The sequence below is a fragment of the Colletotrichum godetiae genome (assembly GCF_030913485.1).
Source record: "Colletotrichum godetiae strain CBS 193.32 chromosome Unknown BDP55scaffold_5, whole genome shotgun sequence".
NCBI classification, from domain to species: Eukaryota; Fungi; Ascomycota; class Sordariomycetes; order Glomerellales; family Glomerellaceae; genus Colletotrichum; species Colletotrichum godetiae.
This window is the reverse complement of record NW_026851253.1, coordinates 396,973-418,688: the sequence shown is the minus strand read 5'-3', so window position 1 is coordinate 418,688 and position 21,716 is coordinate 396,973. Positions and strand designations below refer to the sequence as shown.

At 54.9% G+C, this 21,716-nt stretch overlaps 5 protein-coding genes across 5 annotated transcripts; 2 read left to right on the top strand and 3 right to left on the bottom strand.

Moving 5' to 3' along the window:
* Nucleotides 1-17: 17 nt before the first annotated feature.
* BDP55DRAFT_542873 (muts domain V) lies at nucleotides 18-3,172 on the bottom strand (the record flags this gene model as incomplete). Its single annotated transcript, XM_060568360.1, has 2 exons — nucleotides 18-2,621; nucleotides 2,702-3,172. 2 exons carry the CDS (start codon nucleotides 3,170-3,172, stop codon nucleotides 18-20), a joined length of 3,075 nt encoding a protein of 1,024 aa, XP_060434415.1.
* A 2,947-nt stretch (nucleotides 3,173-6,119) lies between these two features.
* Nucleotides 6,120-7,696, top strand: BDP55DRAFT_648221 (uncharacterized protein). Its single transcript, XM_060573838.1, has 2 exons — nucleotides 6,120-6,209; nucleotides 6,613-7,696. Exons 1-2 carry the CDS (start codon nucleotides 6,161-6,163, stop codon nucleotides 7,623-7,625), a joined length of 1,062 nt encoding a protein of 353 aa, XP_060434414.1. The 5' UTR covers nucleotides 6,120-6,160; the 3' UTR covers nucleotides 7,626-7,696.
* Nucleotides 7,697-9,564: 1,868 nt separating this feature from the next.
* On the top strand, nucleotides 9,565-13,461 carry BDP55DRAFT_573739 (family 38 glycosyl hydrolase). The gene is made up of 4 exons (XM_060570755.1): nucleotides 9,565-9,975; nucleotides 10,039-11,782; nucleotides 11,836-12,566; nucleotides 12,620-13,461. Exons 1-4 carry the CDS (start codon nucleotides 9,830-9,832, stop codon nucleotides 13,227-13,229), a joined length of 3,231 nt encoding a protein of 1,076 aa, XP_060434413.1. The 5' UTR covers nucleotides 9,565-9,829; the 3' UTR covers nucleotides 13,230-13,461.
* Nucleotides 13,462-13,643: 182 nt separating this feature from the next.
* Nucleotides 13,644-15,108, bottom strand: BDP55DRAFT_542982 (kinase-like domain-containing protein; the record flags this gene model as incomplete). The annotated part of the gene is made up of 3 exons (XM_060568370.1): nucleotides 13,644-14,188; nucleotides 14,269-14,905; nucleotides 14,989-15,108. The coding sequence occupies 3 exons, from the start codon at nucleotides 15,106-15,108 to the stop codon at nucleotides 13,644-13,646; spliced, it is 1,302 nt and encodes a 433-aa protein (XP_060434412.1).
* A 1,430-nt stretch (nucleotides 15,109-16,538) lies between these two features.
* BDP55DRAFT_627417 (CAP-Gly domain-containing protein) lies at nucleotides 16,539-19,085 on the bottom strand (the record flags this gene model as incomplete). Its single annotated transcript, XM_060571756.1, has 2 exons — nucleotides 16,539-18,540; nucleotides 18,595-19,085. 2 exons carry the CDS (start codon nucleotides 19,083-19,085, stop codon nucleotides 16,539-16,541), a joined length of 2,493 nt encoding a protein of 830 aa, XP_060434411.1.
* Nucleotides 19,086-21,716: the final 2,631 nt, after the last annotated feature.

The following is a 21,716-nucleotide window of genomic DNA, read 5'->3' as shown; positions in this document are numbered from 1 at the left end:
ATAATGCCTGACTTAGTCTAAGCCTTTTCAATGCCAAGAACCTCTTTTGCAATGCTCACTGCAGCTTCGGGCAGGTTAGCCAACTTTGCAACCTTGAGTGCGTGACTCTGCCTGTTGATGCCCTTGACCAACTTGTGAACGTAGACGAATCCGCCATCCTCATCTTCGTCCACATCCGTACAATACATCTCCACCCGACCCTGCCCACGCCCACCCTCAACACCTAACCCACCCCGCACCGCCAAGTCAGCAACGCGGTGGAAATGCGTGGCAAACAGCGTCCGGCACTGATTAACAGTGACTAAATGATGAAGGCAGGCGTACGCGACCGCCGTGCCGTCTTCGGGCGTCGTGCCGCGGCCAATCTCGTCCATGATGACAAAGGACCGTGCCGTCGCGTTCCGCAAAATGTGCGCCGTCTCCATCATCTCCACCATGAAGGTGCTCTGGTCCCGGTAGAGGTTGTCCGCGGACCCGACGCGGCTGAAGAGGGCGTCGACGACGCCCAACTCGGCGTAGTCGGCCGGCACGTAGCAGCCTACCTGCGCGAGGATCGTGATGAGGGCGTTCTGGCGGAGAAAGGTGCTTTTGCCTGCCATGTTGGGACCTGTGATGAGCCAGAGCTTCGCGCCCGGAGAGCCGGAGCCGGAGCCGGAGCCGCCGCCGACGAGGCAGTCGTTGCGGACAAAGGTGCGCCCTTGTTCGTGTAGTCCGCCCTCGACGGTTGGGTGCCGGCCGCCGATGATGGTGTGGCCGGTGGAATTGTTGATAATGGGCCGGGTGAGGCCCCGCTCGACGGCGAGCTTCGCAAAGGAGGTGGCGATGTCCAGCTCGTCGAGGACGGCGGCGTTGCGGCGCAGCTTGACGAGGTTCAGCACGACGGCGGCGCGGAGGGCGTGGAAGACGCGCTGCTCTTCGGTGCGGATGCTGTGTCGGGCGTGCTCGAGCTTATGGCCGAGCCGTGTCCACTCCGGCTCGTGGAAGGAGCTTGTCGATTTGCTGGAGCTCAGGGCTCTAATAGTGGATGAGGAGGAAGAGATGACGGCGCGGGCGTCCTTGCCCCTGATATGGCAGAAGTGTCCGAGGGCCGGGGACCAACGGAGGGTCAGGGAGGCGGCGCCGTGACGGTCGCGGAGCGTCTCAGTGAGGGATCCTTTCTCGTCGTGGAGGGCGGCTAGGTCTGCGTGAAGACGGCGGAGGACGGCACTGGCTTCGGGTTTCATGATCCATGTCTCGTTGTCGTCGGCGTAGGCTTCCCGGACTGAGGTAGGGCGCTTCTTCTTCGTGGCGGCAGCGGCTGCGGAGGCTCCCTTGGGGAGAACGGCCGCTTCGTCCTCCGTGCCTTCGTTGCTGACGATTTCCTGGGCGAGGGCCATCATCTGCCCCGCCTCGCTCGCCTCTATCTCATGCTGGTGTACGATGCCCTCCTCGTCGATGGCGTCCTTGATGCGGCGTGCAAGGCTCAGGGGCCCCTTGAGGTTCAGGCGGGACGTCATGTGCGCGAGGCATTTGGACTCGTCGGCCGCTTCCGCCAACAGCTGATGAATGCTGTCTGTGGCATGGATCGTGTTCGCCAGGGCCACCAGGTCGTCCGGGTCTCCTCTGCCGAGAGCGAACTTCTGCACCAGACGCTGGGAGTCGTGGCTGCGGCGGAGCAGGAGGACCACGGCGTCGCGCAGGTCCGGTTCCTCGATAAAGCGGGCGACCAGGTCTTGTCTGAGCTTGATGGTGTCGAGCGACGTGGACGGCGCGCTGAGCCAGTCGTTGAGGAGCCGGGCACCGCTCTTGGTGGCCGTCTGTCTGATGGCGTGGAGCAGGCTGCCGCGAAAGTTGCCGTCCCGGATCGTCTGCTTGATCTCGAGCGAGCGGACGCTATTCTTGTCGATGCTCATGATTTGCCTGTTCTCGTGCCGCGTCGGCGGCTGCAGCCTCATGCTCAGCCCTAGCAGCCGTTCCTTGACGTAATTCAGCAGGAGGCTGCCGGCTGTTACCTCACGCTCGGTAAAGGCATCACGCGTCGCCTGAGGAATTTCGCTTTCGAGCATAAAGGTCCAATCAGAAAGACGCCTGATCTCGCCGAGGGGACTGTAAGTGACCAGATGGCGGTCCTCGGCGAGGATGGGTAGAAGGCCATGGTCGGTCTGGGCCTGGATCTCGCTGTCGAGCACGACTTCTTTGGGGCATATCCTCGACAAGATCGAAGATAGAGCCGACAGATCGGTGGCCTGCGTGTAGAACTGACCGGTGGACAGGTCTAGCCAGGCGAGGCCCAGGAGTAGCGGTGGTGGTGCGGCAGAGTCACCAGTTGCCGGAGTCACGCTCCGGTCAGCGGCTGAATGGGACGAGTCTGGGGCTCCTGTCTCGTCTACCCCTCCCCCAGACTGGGCCGTCGTCGCATGGATAGCCAGCACGTAGTTATTGGCGTAAGGATCCATGAAGTTCTCATCAATCAAGGTTCCTGGCGTGATGACACGAGCAACTCTTCGATCATGCAACAGGCCACCAGATTTGACCTTCTCGGATGCATTATTGGGAAACTCCTCAGCAATGGCGACATAGCGATTCAGGTCCTGGACCAGCATCTTGAGGAAACGATCCAGCTGGAAGAAGGGAAAGCCGGCCTAGTAATCATCACATCAGACCCAATGAACACGAGACTAACAGCACACGTATTTCCTGGTACACAAGAGAACTAATTTACCATGGAAACCGGACCGGCACTCGTCTTTTTCTGAGCAACCTTGAGGTTCAGGAGGGGGCCGAACTCCTCGGCGTGCTCAAAGTACAGCTCATAGAAACCGCCGACTCGCGTCAAGAGCACGCAGTTGTCGAACTTTTGCATGTTGCGGCGCGCTTGCAGCACGACTGTTGGATAGGTCGGGTCCTCATCTTGCACGGGACGGGGATCCAGCGGCAAAACGCCCTGGGGTAGATCGTCCAGCTTCACCTTGGACTTTGTCTTCTTACCCCTGGCAAAGATGGATAAGTGCCAGCTCCTTCCGTCCGGCAATCCAGAAACCCCAACTTCTCGGCCGAAGTTGGAGCCGTGAATCACTCCATTGAAGCGGCGCAGGCGGAGGTGATGTGCGGAGACAGAGCAAGATCGGGCAGTAGTCAGTAACGGGGTAACCAGATCATGACAGGCCAGTGTGGTGAGTGGTCGGGGTAACATGTGAGCATATCATGAATGTGAGCTGTTCGGGGGCGACGTCGATCCAAGTTTTTTTTTGTCCTGGTCTTGTTGGTTGGTTGGTTTAGTCAGTGTCCATGCGCAAGGGAGCTTGGGAATAAGGTATGGTGCTGTGACGGCAAACGGAGGTTACAGTGGAATGATGAGATAATGATTCGGGTAAAAGATTGATAGAAACCGGGGTTGGAATGGGCTGAATAGAAATCATGCGAGCGGCGGCGCGGACGTGAATTATCGCGAGATTTTTCGGGACGGTAGCTTGAATCCGCCCGAATCAATTGGCTCCCATTGGGAGGATTCTTTGCAGATGGGATGGGACTGGCAGGCCGCTGTGAACTGTTCTGTGGGGCAAGTCCTGTGGTCCAGGTGTCCGGGTTTGGTTCGCATCGCCCTTATTAGGTAGCATGGCATGGGACGGACCGGGGTAGAAATGGCATGACATGTTCCTGAAGGCTATCGGCGATAAAAAAAAGTTAAACGAGGCCCTCTGTATCGTCGGAGATGTGACGGAGGGGACGGGACCTGCTTAACACAATATGTAGTAGGTTCACCGACCATAGGCGGGAGGCAATCGGACAGCGGGCAACAACAAATGCCTGCCTTACTACATAGCTCGTTAGGTTGGCACCTGCGTAAATCCAGTATTCTAGTCTCTTGTAGTGGCAACGTAAGCATCGCGGAAGCTTCGCCAGCCGGAGGCAGGGCCGAACAAGAATGGAGTCGTCAAGCGGAGAAGAAACGGGGTTAATGGAGAAGGTGACGATGTCGGAATTAGGGGTCCTGTACCCGCAGGAGTCAGGTCCTGTTTGGCCCTCCAGGCTCCGAGGCAGATAAGGTCGGTTCTGTAAGCAAGATTCGCGGCGAAAGGGAGGGATGCGTCTAGATCGCGAGTTGCTTTGAGCACGAAAAAGCCAAGAAGGGAGAGCATTAATGACGATCATGGACTGCGTTTGCTGTAGGCTATCGTGTTTGGGTAAGCACGCTGGCGCGTTGGTTCCTTTTTTTTTTTTTTTTTTTTTTTTTTTTTTTTTACGGGTACCTGCTTGGTGTGCATCATCGTCTTACGAGACTCTGTTTCGTCTAGCGTCATTCTGTTGGACAGGTCGTACGTAGCAGGAACAAACGTGGAGGCCCGTTGGAGTCGAAGGAGCCACAATTACAACGACAGTTTGACAAAGACAGGGAGACTCAATGGATCATGGTATGTGGGTGACAGTGCGCTCCTGGCCAGAAGAACTGTATTTCTTTCCACTAGGTACTCTCGTCTGCAGGGTGAAGACGTAAGGTCTGACTCCTGAGGTAGCCTTGGAGGGCAGGTTCGGGTAGTTTTGGGCCATGTTTGCTTCGAGTTGCGGAATGACCCGGCAGCATGGATGTCTCGCTGCAGCAGCCTGAGCAGGAAGGTCAGCGAAATTCGAATGGAAGATTTCCGGGCACAAGAAACACAGTGCCATGTGTCCCAACAGCGCCTAGACAACCACTGAGAGGCGAGCTAGTTCTCTGTTGGTGGTGAGGCTGATGCTGTAGTGCATTGTCCTGCGGGCGATGGTCGAATGATTACACCGTCATGTTGAGATTGACAGGGCGGGGGTCGCATCATACGCAGCGGTCATGGCCATATCGTGGCTCACCGGCCATTGGGATCAACGGACAGCTGGATCCATCACCGTGTCCCTTTTGGGTCAATTGGGGGGGAATACATGAGCCTGGGACTGCTTGCAGGAAGGCGGACGACGGTGGGCTGGAGACAATCAAAGATGGGCAGACGGCCAGAGGTTGCCGCCACCCCAGAACACTCAATCTCCATGGTGTGGCAGCACCCTGCGTTTCTCGCCCTTTTCAGGGTAGCTTTGCGTGCCTAACCGGACAACAAATTGCTAGTATAGGTACGGATGCTGGATACGCTGTGTGTCTGTATGGTGTGCTGGCGTTGTCTGGGTCTGGCATTCTGGGCACATGGCTGCGGCGGCATGGGAATGTTCGGCTTAGATGGAAAGACATGGGCTGTTGTGTGTTTTGGCATTGACGATGGATCGAGAAAAGAATCCGCATGCCAGGACCCGACCCGCGCCGCGCGGGGCTGCAAAGGGGGTCAAGGAATGGCGAGAAAGTCAATATGAACAAAAGATGGAGTTCAGTAAAGGCAAGTTGCGTTGATGTTGTGCGAGTGTGGCTACTGAGTCGGCATGGGTGATGATGGGGTGGCTTGCTCTGGAAGCCGCTGTTGAAGTCTGACACCCTGGAGAGGGCATCGTCGGATGTGCGCGCATGTGGACGCAAGGCAGACGACAGTGTAACATGGGATTATGGGGAAATGGATGGTTCGGATCGTAGCATGCCACACTCATACCAGGCGACTGGATGATGCTTGGATGACAGTCCACCCGCTCAGTCCGACTTTCCAAGGTGAGGAGAAATGAGGTTGGGCCCGGAGGATTGCGACGTGTAAGCACAATAATGCCACCCACTGCTTACCTCACCTGCACCGGATACATCGCTTTTCGACGGAAAGAACAATTTGACCGCCCTTCCGGATACCTTCCTTCCATTACCAGTTTACCTAGATGTACCTACCGTACCTACCGTAACTACCTGACGTGCTTACCTTATAGGCTCTCGACCTGTGACTAAGTACCTACACTATGGACCACGGTAATGGAAGGAAGAAACATCCCCCTAATCCCTATGTCCGCTTGACGAGAAAGAGCAACGGACGGAAGAAGGAGTTGAGAAGGAAAAAAAGAAGAGGATCCACCCGCAGCTCACGGGATGGCCGTTGTAAGCGGAGTTGCAACAAGTCGGTGAAAGTACCTGGGCCGCCCGCCCTACAGCATCGAAGTACGTGGGGTACGTACCGGGCCTGGCCCCAAAAGTACGGCGCGGTTGCCATTCGGTATCGGCCGATTTCGACCCCTTCTCAGCCCATTCCCGCTCACTCTCCAAATTTATCATCAGACCCTTGGCCCAAACATGGCAACATGCGCCGTCATGTCGCCCTTTGCATTTGAAATATCGCCTTGTAGGTATATATCTCTTTTTCTGTGCCCCCCGTTTCTAGCCAGTCACCCCTCATTTCCTACCGAGCACTTGGTTTGATACGTCTACCTCGCCTGTCTATCTGTCTTCAGCGGATCCCACCCTTATCCGTCTCATCTGCTACCAACACTACTACTACCACCACCACCACCACTACTATTACTCCCGCCGCTCCCAACATCTACGACTCCTGCCTGATCCTCAATCCTCCCGGACTCACCTGTCTATTATCTATCACTATCGAGTGCCTTATCCTACGAGTTGTCTAGGACTTGGATATCAGACATTATTATCCCTCCCGTTGCTGTCCCGAACGTGTTTTATCGATCGACAACCAAGAGCGAACCCGCTTACACGCCCCGGTTCACTCACGATTTCAACCGTAGTAACACCAAACACCAACTACACCATATACCACGATAGAGCAAAGCTACTCACGACACAACCACCCTTCATGGCGGCGCATCTCCCTACGATCAACTTCAACCCTCTAGCTCCCGTTACACCTCCGCCTGAGCATCTCTCATTCCGGAAACCCGCACTTCCCCTGTCTGCTCAGCTGAAACGCAAGGCCGCCGAGGCCAACATCACCAACGATCATGTCACAATGAAGAAGGAGCAATCATCACTAAACAACCCGTCCATGGTCCCGCCAAAGCCGACGTCGATTCCGAATGCGAATGCAGACCCGAACCAGCCGCCCATGGATCCTCGATATATCGCCATGGTATCACGCATCGCCGCCTACTACCAGCAACGCTGCCAGGCTATCTCCAACGCGCAGCAGCAAAGATGCCAGGCTTGGGCCAACATGCACAGGCAAAAGTGTCAAGAGATGATGCAGGCAGCCATGTTGGTGGTGGCGTGGTACATCCGCGATCGGATCCAGCGGAGACGCCGGAGGCAAAAGAAACAGTTCCGCACCGGGCTGAGAGCGCAGAGCACCCGGTCCCGTGTCACAAAGGGCGAAGGAGTCCGGCGCTGGGTCATGAATGTGCCCGAGGGCATGTCATCACCGCACATCCCGGGGGTCGACGACCTCGCTGACCAAGAGGAAGCCCACTTCTCCATGGACAGGGAGGTCCCACCGGACAAGGACTCCAAGCTATTTGAGATGGCGGACAACATGATTAGGAGCCAGTACCGCAAGGTGGAAGTGCCCATCCTCGGCGTGCTAGGCTTCGAGGAGGACGAAAGTGAGAGTGAGAGCGAAGCCGATGACGACTTTGATCAGCTCATGGAGGATGAGCTCGAAGATGGCGAGGTTGAAGAATACGACGATGAAGATGAACTGGAATTGGACGATGAAGATGGCGAGGAGGATGGTTCCGAACTCGTTCACCGCGGTACGGGCACCGGCACTGGAAGCCGGGGCAAGGACTCCGGCTTGTCATCTTGAAGTTGGTGTTTGGGGTCTTTTGATTTGCTTCTTTCCCGGCTCTTTGCTTTTTTTTTTTTTTTTTTTTTTTTAAATGTGTGGCGTTCAACGGCGGGCATGGACAACGATGTGACGATTAGAATAGTTACCCTGGGCGATCTACATACCTTGCTATTTTGGCCATTCTGCACATAGTATCTATATATCCTGGACCGCGTCTGCAGGAAACAAAGACGAATATTCTTACAAAAAGTCCAACTTCATCCCATTGCACAATTTTCAGCTGATGAGTGAGGGCGTGCATCATCTCAAGAGCTGACAGTCCTCTGCCTGCGAACTTGCAAAGTGACTGAAGCAGATGGGGGGAAACTTTAAATCGGGGATCGTATGTTGGCGGACACCAGATTTTTGAATCTCGCGGAACAATCGAACCATCGTCTTTCGCTTACGAACAGCAACCCATGTCCTCCGACCAACTGGAATTGGGCTTGTCTTTTTTTGGCGCCACTTCCTTCGGTTGACATTTTCCGGAGCTCTTCTTTTGCCCATGGTTTGTGGAGGCCGCCCCCTCGAAAGAATGCCCTCGGACTCTCGAACTGGTGAATCGTGATCGATCAAGCTGCGGCGGTACCCCATTTGACTGACAAGCGATATGCGCACGCATCTGCATGCCTACACACTACAGGTTGCCCCGGATATCCACCTCGTTCTACCTCACATGCAAGCGAGGGCGTACAGAATTGACACCTGCCCAGTCCGATGTCCCCCAATGATATGACCTCTTTTTGTAGTTGTATTGGTGTAACTGCATTTGCGTCTCGAGCTCACAAGACCACTTTTTATCACGCTGTGGTGCATGGTGTTGCGTTTGAATGCTGGGGAACTATTTACGATATCCAACTCGGCGGTGCGAATACGTATAGACTATGCACTCTGACTTCTGACATGATTTTCTCCCTCTCACCACTTGGATTATTATTGGCCGGTTGAATAATCTACAAAGTTGAAAAGGACTATGGGGAATAAATATATTTCACCTAGATGATGAGAAGTAGGAGCTTGCATCTGATTAAGAGACTTGGCTGTTTGGTAGGTGGTTGACTGCAGAGCCCCAATCGTCGGTGGTTATGACTCCGGGTTGCGTGTTCCACGAGCACTACGTACTCGCCCGCTACAGACACAGCAGGTGCATTTCGGACTGCGATAGCTGCTTGGTTGACCTTCAAGGAACCTAAGTTTCAAGTGCATTGATGGAGGGTAGCCGCACCTGATCTGTACATGCCGGCTTGATCTGGGTAGGTGCACTCGCTGAATAGCTATGAGAGGATGACTTACACCGACTGCACTCTGGCTTGTCACTGAACCCATTCATCAACCTCACATTTACCGCAAGGTAGCATTCGACACCTCACAATAACAAGCTATGCTCTGCATTGTTTCTTTTTTCGTTTCTACAACGGCCCTTACTCCTTTTAGGTGACCATTCGCATATCCTCATTGTACTCGGCTACCTCATCTCCGTCCGCAGCGCTTCTCGCTCCGGCTATTTCGACCCGGGTATCGAATCAAGATTCTAACACCGGTCTTGTGAACAATCCTCTCTACCGTCACCTTCCCCTCTCAGCCGCCGAGCGCTGTATCCGTATCACTACATCAACAAGATGAGGTATGTTACATAGGTGCTCTTAATGGTGGACGATCCGTCGAGCATATTCCACCCAGCGTTCCGGCTACTTAGCTTATCCAAGGGGGATCGCATGATGGCTGCGTCACCTCTATCACACGCCCATCCTTTGCCCAACCTCCCCGCACTTGTTGCTGCACCGAGCTGTCCCCGCACGCTCCTACTGGCTGTGTTTCAGTGTCTGTCTATCTGTACTGCAGGGGTACTCCCGTGCTCTGCTTTAGCTCCCCCTCAAGAGCTTCGAGTCCGTCTCTGCTTTCAGACAATCCCGAGGTCAAAGCTAACACAAACACCCTTCCTTCATAGTCAGAACAACTCCAAAGTCCTTAATCAACATCTCAACGACGCCTTTCGAGCTCCCCAGTCTTCAGAAGAACAAGGCGCCGGTCCACCTCCAACTACTTCGCGACCCGATCATCACCACTTATCGGTGCCCCATCGTGCTCGTCGATTGAACAATCGATCAGCTCCACCTGGTCCCGTCGAGCAATTGAAACAGTCCGGAGACCGGCTACTCGATAGCTTCGCTGGACAGACCATCATGGGCGGCGGAAAAGAACTCAAGAGCAAGAGCTCTTACCCAGCTCTCGCATCTCGCCCTGTCGGACAATGGATCTCAAAGCTCTACAAGGACAGAATTAACCAATTCTACTCTACCGGACAATGGGAGAAGCACAACCTCCTGGCGTGCGTAACCCCCCACCAGGCCCCGTAGTAAAGCTGGGGAACGTCCCGCTAACTGCGCTATAGCATGATGACGGAGGGCACCGCATCGGGCGAACCTCATGTTAAGCTGTCCGTATGGGACGCACCCGAAACCACTCGGCCGACATTCAAGGACGCTGTTTCGCATGAATTCAAAAAGACCGAGGTGGGTGCATGGTTCGGCCCATCGTGGTCGACACATTGGTTCAAGGTTACCTTGACCGTTCCAAAAGAGCTTTGTGACAAGGACCTCCTTGAACTCCACTGGGATGCCAATAATGAAGGCCTCATCTGGACCGAGGATGGCAAGCCGCTGCAGGGTCTTACTGGGGGCGGCGAGCGGGTAGAATGGATTCTGCCTAAGGAGTTCAGGGACGGCAAGGAACACACCATCTACATCGAGATGGCCTGCAATGGCATGTTCGGAAACGCTCCCGGTGGAGATTCGATCCAGCCTCCAGACCCAAACAAGTACTTCCAACTTGGGCGAGCTGACATAGTTGCTGTCAACCCCGAAGCACGAGCACTTTACTTCGATATCTGGATCATTGGCGACGCTGCGCGGGAGTTTCCTCAGGACTCGTGGGAGCAGCATAGAGCTCTCAAGGTTGCCACCGACGTCATTGACGCCTTTGAGCTCGGCAACAAGGAATCCATCGTAAAGTGTCGTAAGATCGCCCAGGAGTACCTTGGCTCGAATGTCGACTCGCACAAGGTCTACAGCGATGACAAAGAGCCTCAAGTCTACGGCATTGGCCATTGTCATATCGACAGCTGTTGGCTCTGGCCGTGGGCTGAGACCAAGCGTAAAGTAGTCAGGTCTTGGTCTAACCAGTGCGATTTGATGGACCGATACCCGGAGCTGAACTTTGCTTGCTCGCAAGCCCAGCAATACAAGTGGCTGAAGGAGATTTACCCCTACGCCTTTGATCGTGTCAAGACGAAGGTCAAGGAGGGCCGATTCCACCCTATTGGAGGCAGCTGGGTCGAGCACGACACCAACATGCCCAGTGGAGAGTCCCTTGTGCGACAATTCCTGTACGGACAGAGATTCTTCGAGAGCAACTTCGGCGAGCGTTGCCAGACCTTCTGGCTTCCCGACACCTTTGGATACGCTGCCCAGCTTCCGCAGCTGTGCCGCCTTGCTGGCATGAATCGCTTCCTCACCCAGAAGCTTAGCTGGAACAACATCAATAACTTCCCACACACCACCTTCAACTGGGTTGCTCTTGATGGTAGCCAGGTAATCTGCCACATGCCGCCTTCAGAGACCTACACTGCCGAAGCACACTTTGGCGACGTGAAGCGTAGTGTCAGCCAGCACAAGTCAATGGACCAGGATCACACTTCCTTGCTTGTGTTCGGAAAGGGCGATGGTGGTGGCGGCCCTACTTGGCAACATCTCGAAAAGCTCCGCAGATGTCGCGGTATATCCGATCAGATTGGCATGTTGCCTAGAGTGCAAATGGGCAACAGCGTCGATGACTTCTTCGACAAGCTCCAGCCGAAAGCCACAGAATTTGTCACCTGGTACGGTGAGCTCTATTTTGAGCTTCACCGCGGTACCTACACTACGCAGGCGAACAACAAGCTCAACAACCGCAAGTCGGAGGTTCTGCTCAGAGAAGTTGAACTGCTTGCCACTATTGCGACGCTGAGTGATACCAGCAAGAGCTACAAGTATCCCAAGAAGGAGATCGACGATATGTGGGAGGCCGTCTTGCTCTGCCAATTCCACGATTGTCTTCCAGGTAGCTCCATCGAGATGTGTTATGATGATTCAGACGAGGTAAGCCGCAACACCACAAAACACTTTGAATAATTGCTGACAAGACTGGCTAGCTCTACGACATGGTCTTCAAGACGGGCAAGAAGATTCTTGAGGACATCCACGGCGTCTTTGGAGCGGCCACTGCCACAACCGGTCGTCTGAGTGAGACCGTAGCCCTGAACACTCTCCCTTGGCACAGAAAGGAGGTCGTCGAAATTTCCGAGAACGAGGCAGGCGTTGCCTGTGGCGACGGCCAATTGTTGGCCATTCGTCCCTTCAAGGTCTCTGAAGAAGAACCGGCTGTGACGATTGAAGAAGTCAGCAGCGGTGTATTCGTCTTGCAGAACGATCAGCTCAAGGTCAAGGTCGAGAATGGCACTATTACATCCCTCTACGACCGCAATGCCGATCGCGAGGTGATTGCGAAGGGCGGCAAGGCCAATCAATATGTCATCTTTGATGACAAGCCTCTCTACTGGCAAGCCTGGGATGTTGAGGTGTACCACCTGGACACACGAAAGGAGCTCCCGTCCGGCACAACTTCAATCACTGAGCAAAAGGCCCATCGCGTCAGCTTGACTACTCAGATTAAGATCAGCGAAGAGAGTTCGATTAAATCCACCATTATTCTCTCGGCCGCTCTCAAGGGGCAACAATCATGGGTTGAGTGCAGTGCTGAAGTTGACTGGCACGAGACCATGAAGTTCCTCAAGGTCGAATTCCCTGTGGACGTCAGAAACACTGAGGCCTCGTATGAAACAGCGTATGGTCTTGTGAAGCGACCCACTCACTACAACACCAGGTATGCTTTTCTTGGAATATTTTTGAAGAAACTATTGCTAATGAATTCTACAGCTGGGATATGGCCAAGTTCGAGGTCTGCTGCCATCGTTTCGCTGATCTCTCAGAGCACAACTACGGAGTTTCCATCCTAAACGATAGCAAGTATGGTTTCGCCACTGTTGGCAACCTGCAGCGTCTCTCTCTTCTTCGGTCACCTAAGGCTCCTGATGCTCACGCTGATATGGGAACTCACCAAATTCGCTGGGCAATCTTCCCCCATGAAGGAACACTGAGCTCTGCTACTGTGCGAGCAGCCTATGCCTTCAACAGCCCTTTGAAGCTACTCTCTGCGCCCAGTGCCGTGCAGGCATCCCTCAGCAAGAGCCCCGTGAAGCTCACTGGCGATGGCTCTTTGATCCTCGACACCGTCAAGCGTGGCGAGGACGACGAGGACGTAACGCGTGGGGAGCTTCCCAAACGCAAGGGACGCAACGTTATCCTGCGTGTGTACGACAGTCTCGGCGGCCAGAGCAAGGGCGTCATTGAGACGACTTGGGGCGTCAAGCGCGTTTTCAAGTGTAACCTCTTGGAGGACGACATTGAGGAGATCAAGATTGAGAGTGGAAAGTTCTCGATTACTCTGCGACCCTTTGAGATCGCAACCTACCGCCTCGAGTTGTAGGATGAAGCCTTGAGCGATTGCGGTCTCGACCACGAGTGTCTGTCGGATGAGGACGAGTATGACGATGTGAACGAACAGCCCGCCTCCACCTTGAGCGAGATCGTTACCTTGAGTGAGATCTTGGACCATGAGTATGTACACTTGTGTCAGGGGGCGCTGTGATGGATAACGAAGACTTTAAATAGGCGTCTGGGACCTGAATACCTGTACTTCAGCAAAACTCTTGAAAAAGAAAAAAAACAGAATATCTCTCTAACTCATTTCCCTACATGCGCCCTCCTTAGAACGCCGTGGTGACATGAAGCCTATCAAATCTTCCCTGGGAATAGTAGAAGTATGAAACATCATTATACAATACATCACTCTGCGCAACCCCCTCCTCCTATGTTCGTCTTTGGGACCGCCTACCCCCACTCACAACGATCCGTCCTGAGGCAAGTTCTCAATAACGCTCTCCACCAAGTCAATGAGCTCGTCCACGTCTGGTCTCTCGGTAGGCTCAACATTGAGACATTTCCTCACGACATCGCGAATCGGCTCGCTGATCTTCACCTCGCTGGCGCCCGCCCCGGCGTCCGTGGCGGCCGCTTTACCCTTCATGCCGCCGCTAGTTCCGGTGCGCTTGATCCCTTCGTCAGGGAAGCGCCAGTCGCCGCCGAGGACGCACATGCTGAGGGAGCCGCCCGTCTCGTCGGAGCGGGCCTCAAATGGGGACTTGCCGACGAGGCAGGCGTAGAGGGTGCAGCCCATGGACCAGATGTCTACTTTTGTGTCAATGACGGTTCCTGTGCGGACGTCGAAGAGTTCGGGGGCGCGGTAGGGCATCGTGCTGTGCTCGGCGGCCGTGTCTTGGACGGCGATGGCGAGGGAGTGGGATGTTATCGGGATCGGGGAGGGGGCGATGGAACCTAGGTCCATTAGGATTGGGTTCGAGCCTGAGTCGTCGATCATGATGTTGCCTGTTTTTGTTGTCCCGTTTTGTTAGTACTGAGCATGCCGTGCCCTGGCGAATTCGAGGGTCGGGGAATTGGGAACGAACCTGGCTTGATATCTCTGTGCGCGTACGACTTTACGTCTCCGGACCCGGGCGTCTCGCCCTCCATCAGCGGCCTCTGCTGCTCGTTCTCGTCCTCCTCGTCGGCACCCGCGGCGGCGGCCATGCTGGCGACGCGCTTCCCGCCCTTGTTCTTCTTCCCGCTCTTCTTGCGTTTCGGCCCGGCGCCCTGGTCCTCTTCGTCGCCGTTGCCCATCTCCATCCTCTCCATCGCCGAAGGCTGTTGTTGCGATTGCCCGCCGCCGCCGCCGCCGCCGCCAGTGTAATGGTGCATCTCCCTAAGCGCCTTGCACACCCCCAAAAACAAGAGCATGAGTCTGCGCTCGGGAAACGCGGTGTGGTTGACGAGATTGGCGTTGATGAGGTCCTGGAGGTTGCCGCGGCGGTAGTAGGGGAGCAGCACGTAGACGGTCTTGGAGCCGGGTTCGCCGCCGCGCTCGGTGGCGATGGCGTGGTCTACGCCGTGGATGATGCCCGGGCTGCGGGCGAAGAGCCGGTAGGCGTCGACTTCCTTCATGGCCTGGGCGACGGATTCTGCGCCAAAGGGGCACCGGATCTTTTTGAGGGCGAATTCTTCTGCTGTTTGGGTGTCTTGGACGAGGTAGACGTAGGAGAAGCCGCCCTGTTTGTCCGTTCGTCATAGTGATTAGCACGAGTCTAGTTTTGTGCAGAATGAAGAGAGAGAGACGGATCGCGAGAGCTTACCTCGCCCAGCAGGCGGAGGATCTTGAAGCTCCGGCTGTTGATCTTGAGTGTCGGCGAGCCGGGGAAGCAGTTGAGGCAGTTGCCAAAGGAGTAGAGCACGTCGAGGAATATTTGCGCCATCTTGGGCTGCTGTGTATTTTTGTTGCGTAAGACGACGGGGAGTTCAGCCCGGTATAATACAGCAATTGAGGGGTGTCGTTCGAGTTCGTGATTGTTGGTGTTGAGTTGAGCGCAGCGGTCGTCCGTTCTTGATCGGGTAGGTAGTGGTGATCGGACACTTCGAGAGAAAGCGTACTCTTTACCCGGAATTGGGAGTCCGTGTCAAACGAGACAGAAGTGTTGTCGACAGAGTTCGCGATTGAAATTGCGCCGACAAGAAAACCAACAGAGAGGAAAAGGCTTCAATAGGTCGTTTACTGCGAAATCGTGAGTTTCTTTTGCGTAGGCGCGCGATTGGGAGGAACAAGAATCAGGACAGCTAATACCTAGCTAGCTTGCTTACTTGCTGCTGCTTGCTTGCTTGCTTTCCCCCCGGTAACCAAAGTGGGCAGTGAACCTGAAGCTGACGGGGACGCTGACGCAGGTCCGTAGTGCTGCGGTTCGGTCCAGTGGGTGCTAAGGTATTAGTCCAAGGATCCGCTTTCGGTGAACACGGGACTCGGGAGGGCCGTTGTCGAGTCTTGCAATCAAGGAAACGGACAAGGTACACTATAGTCGTTGGGAAAAAGGAATGCAACCCTTTCTCGCTCGCTGCAAGCAATGAAAATGAATTTGGATCGAAACTTCTTCTCAATGGGAATTAGAGGAAAATTACGACGAAAAAACCTTGACAAGATCTGAGGCGATTTCCCAGAAACATCAGATCAACTACCTAGGTACTTACTTCATCGAGTCCCACTACTCTGGGCTGCGCCCTGCTGAGGATTCGTGGTAAGTACGACTCCCGTCGTGCGTAGAGGCCGTGAAACGCAACCAGGGGACCCTCTGAGGTGGAGAAACGTGGACGGGCACACACGTTAAAGAGCGGCATTGAACATCGAAGGGCCCCCGGCCGACAGCGACGGGAATACCCTTGTCGTCTGAATGCATCCCTTCCTCTGAGGACATTTGGTCATATAAACTTCTCTGCTGATAGCCCGCGGGAATCTGTCATGGATCGCTTGTCTGATGCTGTTCTTGGGTGTCTGCAATGGATTCATTATTCATGTTTTAAGGTCTACTACTATTAGTATTATAGAAACCTCTCGGGGTGAACTGAAAGTCAACAAAGCCAATGACCTCATGCCATCAACCCCTGTTGTTGGTTGGCTTCGACATGCGAATCCAACTCCGCGAAACACAATTCTCATCGAGCTGTGGTATCATCGCTACAAATGCTATCACGAACGAAAAACAGACTTCCATCGCTCTAGCTGCCCGTGAATCCTACACAAAATGGGATATACCGCACCCTGACATTGAAAGACCGTTGAAGACAGGCACACCAGAGTAGCCGTGCCCTTCCTTCAACACAAGACAACGCTTGCTGTCGAGATTCAAAGCCCATCCGCCTAGAATGCATCTTCGAATGGACAATCGACGCTTTCGTGTCCATCTCTCTCGCACAGAGCGCACCACTTGGAGACGTCAACAATCCCGCTCTCCTTTCCAGCAACAGGGCCGGAATCCATCGGGTTCGGGAAGATCTTGACGGTTGGCGGAGGAGCAAGTGGCTTGGACTTGATGGGCGACAGAGGAGCCGGCTTGTCCTCGGCGGGGATGGGCTTCAGGTCCTCCTTGCTGACTTTGCTGGCGTCGCCGTTGGTCTTGCCACCCTCGTTGCCAAACATGTTGGTGCAAGTGAGGATATCGTGTCCGCCAGTCTCGCAAATTTCGCACCAGAGAGTACTATTATCCGTAACTGACGAGTAGGCGTCGCTTTCGGGCATCGTGTCCAGTGTACGAACACGCTTGTGCGTCGCCGTAGGAGACTGGGGCTCGCTGTTACGCATCAGGATGACGGTATCCCGAGAATCGCGGAGTGAAGAACGCTGAGCACCCCCGTTGGCCAAAGGCCCAGCGAGCTGAGTCGTGACGCTTCCTCTACGAAGCCTCTCCACTTCCCGCTCGAGCTCCTCCTCACGACGGCTCTTGTCTTTCACAACATCGTTGAGCTCTGCCAGCTCGAGCTCCAGCCTTTCACGAGCCATCGCATTCTCGCGTACGGAGGGGTCCTCAGCTTTGTCGGCCCCAGGAACAGAATCGCGGCTGAGAGAGTGGATAATCGCCTTGAGTCCCCGAATCTCGTCTTCCTTCTGCTCCAACTCCTTGGAAACGGAGCCACGGTCCCCGTTGCTAGAACCTGGGGCGCCGTTGATCCCGGCCGAGGCCTTTTCGCGCTCCCGGCGCAGCTCGGTTCGTGTGCGCTCGACTTCACCACGGAGAAATTCGACCTCCCCTCTTGCTTCAGCTTCGCCGCGTCGTGCGTCCTCAAGACCCTCTTCGAGCTCTTGAACCAACTCCTCGAGCTGCTTCAACTGACGAGCAACGGAATCGACGTCATCGGTCCGTGATTCGAGCTCACGCATCTCCATCATCAACTCATCAATGCGCTTTTCGTACACTCGTTCGGTTTCGGAACTCGCCATTTCGAGGGTGTCGATGGTGCTTCGGAAGTCGGCTCTGTGTGCGTCGAACTCGGCAGTGAGCATCGCAATTTTCTCGTTCTTTTCTCTGACCAGTGCGCGAAGTTGCATCGAATCCTTATCGTCGAGACTGTTGCGCTTGGGTGCTGACAGATCCGAACTCTCCATAAGAGTCTGAAGCTCGGTCAAACTGCTCTCCATCTCCGCCAACGTAGATGCTTGATCCCTCAACTGCCTTTCGCGGTCATCCAGTTGTGCTCTAAGCCGGTCAACCTCATCGTCGTTCTGTGCTCGCGATGCGGCCCTTGACCCGGCTCCAGCCCGCGATGGCACTCTAAATTTTGAGCTATATGAAGATACCGAATTGGTGCTTCCGTTTGTCTGTGTTCGCTGTAGAGTGGCTGGTGGCTGAGGCATCGGCTCCTCGTCAAACATTGACGTTTGGCCAAGAGCAGAGGCACTGCGTGGACCAACACTTGGCTTCCTATCCAAACGTGGACCTTTGCTCGGGTCTCCAGCCGTTCCGCGAACACTCTGCGCGAAGCGATTCGGGGCAGGAGAGTTGTATTTGGAAGGCACTTTTCCGGGCGTTGCTAGTGATGGTCTCGGTCCTGGGGTCATCTGTAATTTTCGTACAGGAGATTCTGGGCGTACCGAAGGCCTGCTCATTGACTTCTTCAGCTGAGGACTGATTGATCGGCCGGGAGTAATGCCAGGGCCAACAGATTTGCTGAATAGCGGCACTGACGGCGTCGGAGGTGTGTTCGTCGAGTTCTGTGTGCCGATCTTGAGACCGCCCATAGTGCTGGCAGTGGGAGTGTGAGGAAACGAGCTAGAGGACGAGCCAGGAGGAGAGTCCCGTCTCACAGCCTTGTTTAGAGGGAGGAAGATGCCTGCGCCAGGAAGAGTCGTAGTAAAGTAGGAAACACTAGATGAAGTCAGGCGTGAATGTTATTGACAGACTGGCTGGGCGCAAACTTACCCTTCTACCTCGCCCGAGTTCTTGCCCCGCTGGGAGAATTCGGGATGCAACTCGACACCAGCGAAGGTGCCCTTCTTCCCATCCACAGAACCGATAAAACGGACGGTGCCGAGCATATTGCCCGGGACTTCGACGACATCGCCGAGGACGAAGTCGGTCCCGGCCCTACCGGGCGTGGCAGGTGGCATTTTGCGATCGGGCGACTCGGCTAGCACGCTGTTGTAGGCATAGGACTCGCTTACATCGGGAATCGAGGCGAGGGACTTGGGAGTTAGGGCGGCCAGGGAAGATTTGCGCGGGAGTGATTGATGCAAGGGTGTGAGACGCGAATGGGTATTGTAGAGGGAATTGAGACTGGGAGAGGAAGCGGTTGTGGAGGAGGCGAAGTTGCTAGTGAAGCTGGTAGCTTTGCGAAGAGTTCGCGGCGGGTGGGCAAGACTTCTATGGGTCGGCGCGTATGCGGCAGTCGCTGTTGTTGTGGTGACGGACATGATGATGGACAGTCAGGTCGGGTCGGTTTGGGTGTTTAAGGCCAGACAGATCCAGAAAATTATTGGGCGCGACGGCTCGTGTACAGGGACCCGGCCAGTAATGCGACCGCTAGATTGCGCGCTGGATGGCAGCTCTATTGGCCTTGGCTCGCTGTTAGGCGGCGCAGGTCAGACCAGGTTCCAGGTTGTGGTGGGTGGTGTTGAATCCCGAACGCCCCACTCGCCGCCCGCAAGGTAGGGCCAACGTCAACTAAGGTTGCTTGCTTTAGTCGCAATAGCAGCCGAGTAGCGAATGAGATGCGCGAGGCAGGCCGTGTTGAGCGACAGATCGGAGGGTTGATTCGTAAATGTCTGACAGCCTTGGGTGGGAAAAGCAAGCGCAAAGACGTGGCGGACAGGACAAATTTCGGTCGATTGGGCGGTAGGCGGGAAAATGGCAAGACAGAGAGACGAACGCTATACCGAAAGAGCGCTAAGAGCTAAAGAACCGTGAGGTGTGATCGTCTCGGGTCCTTAGGCGTGTCTTTGACGTGGAGAATGATTTGTCTCCAACAGTTGTTGCGAATTTCGTCTTTCAATGAGCTTGACAGATCATCTGGAAGCTCCGAACAGCTTAACCAGCGCCGACTGCTACCGGTGGGGGAGCTACGTATGAGTAGAAGGGAGAGCGAAAGAGAGGCCCGGGCAAAGATACCAGGGCAGTCCGCAACGATGGCGACGATGGGAAGATGAAGGACAAAAGAAGCCCGGCGCAAGCAAAAGAGAAAAAGTGGTCGCCGGGCAGACGAGGGGCTTTTTGTGACGCTCTGAGCCTCCTTTCCCCTTGTGAGCCCTTGTGAGAGAGCACGGCCGTCGTTGGTCCTTGGGATGGGGTCTCAGACGTCGACCACTTTTTGGTTCAGCTCTTTGGGTAAGGATCCGTAGACCAACGAGATGCAGGGGTGATGGATGTCAAGGGGAGCGGGAAATGGGTTGGTGATCCGTCAGTTGGAGTAGCGTTACCCTTGCGGTGGGATCAGGTACTATGACGGGAAGCGTGTGGTCGTTGGAAGGTGGTATTCTTTGGGTGAATACGGAGTACTCAATACTCTGTAATTGAGGTGAGGTAAAGGTCGGAGCCGCAAATTCGCAAATGCGGTGGGATTGCGGGATGGTGGGATGCAAAGAATGACAAGAGCAAGACACACACGCCGTGACACACGGTCTGGAAACAAAGAGGGCGAGACAAGACGGAAGACGGAAGACGAGTGATTGGAAAAGAGAGAGCTATATCTGAGTTGGGATGAGACAACACGAGAGCAAGTGCGTCTGCGCTGGTCTTTTGGTTTTGATTCTGGTTTTGGTCTCGTCAGGTCGGGCACATTCCACAGCTGTCTCTTTGTATCGCGGAGCAACAGCTCAGCTACTTGTTTACGTGGATCCCGATTCGGTCGTCACTGGACAGCTTCGTCACTTTTGTACGGAGTACCAGGTCTTGAAGCTTCTTCATGAGGTGACAAGGTAAGGTACAACCACTGGTGTAGGTACCTCAAGATAGGGGACCAAGTAGATGCTCGTCTGCAATTGGGCCGTCAGTGTGCATCACTCCTTCATCTTCCCCATCGCACATCGTACGGAGTAGCGCGGCCGCAGATCTCACGAAGAAAAAAGACCCTGGAACGTCGAGAAGGCACAGAAGGCACAGAAGGCAAGGCTCGCCAGTGGCCCCAGCTGCTTCCGTTCCCCTCGCGGTTGCCATGACGCTGTCGTAGCTTTGCATCGTCCGAACCGGTGGCTGCCTTTACGGTTCACCCGCTGCATGCAGACGGCGGAACGTGGAGGTGTACAAGTAGACGCCCAGTGCAATGACGCCCAGCCCAGTAGGGCAGGGGCAGTTTGGCCGCCTGCATGCAACGACGTGTTCGTCGTCTGCAGGCCTCGGTTGTCTCTCCCTCATGCCACCGTTGCCACGCAGTTAGTGGGTGGTTCACCAGCAAGCTCCTAACAACATGTGTTGGAAAATCTGCCTCCTCTCATCTTGATGGTGTGCTTCACCAAAATCTCTGCAGTCACAAATGGGCCTATAGAAAGCAATTACTCTCCAATGTGTCAATGTGTACACTGGCGTTGCATCAGGGTAATTGTGGCGATTAACCACTCACAGTCCAATATCGGTGAGCAATCTTACCTCTGGCTTGATGCACCAGTTCGTTCCGTCTGGACCTCCCAAATTTAGACAGACACCGGCCGAATTCAGATGGATTGGAGGGTCACATAACCACAATAGATGTTACCTCATCGGTCCCCCTCATCCCGGCAGACCGTGAGTGTACATCCTCAACGGTCGAACCGACTCAAAAAGCAGCCCGAGGATGCTGAGTCGTGAGCACCGAGCATTGCGGCATTGCTGCTGTCCTATTCTCTCAAAGGAGAAAGACACTCTAATACGTAGTAGGTCATCCGTTGAAAAGCAGATGGATTCCCCCTGCAGCTCGTCACGCGGCTGCATGATGCGAATCAGCACCAGTTAGGAAAGGGCAGCGTCGCATCAGATCCGCCAAACGGTCACTGCTGACTTTTGTAACTTTGGAGAGAGCCCGCATTCCGGCTCGTCGCTATGCTGCCCGTATCAAGCCCCTGCACCGAGCTCAA

What these genes read in the sequence shown, in the direction of transcription:
- BDP55DRAFT_648221 (XM_060573838.1), top strand. Translation starts at nt 6,161, where the DNA reads ATGGCAACATGCGCCGTCATGTCGCCCTTTGCATTTGAAATATCGCCT. An exon ending in TGCATTTGAAATATCGCCTT is followed by an intron (nt 6,210 to 6,612) that starts GTAGGTATATAT and finishes TTTCAACCGTAG; the next exon opens with TAACACCAAACACCAACTAC.
- BDP55DRAFT_573739 (XM_060570755.1), top strand. Translation starts at nt 9,830, where the DNA reads ATGGGCGGCGGAAAAGAACTCAAGAGCAAGAGCTCTTACCCAGCTCTC. An exon ending in GTTATGATGATTCAGACGAG is followed by an intron (nt 11,783 to 11,835) that starts GTAAGCCGCAAC and finishes AAGACTGGCTAG; the next exon opens with CTCTACGACATGGTCTTCAA. An exon ending in CCCACTCACTACAACACCAG is followed by an intron (nt 12,567 to 12,619) that starts GTATGCTTTTCT and finishes TGAATTCTACAG; the next exon opens with CTGGGATATGGCCAAGTTCG.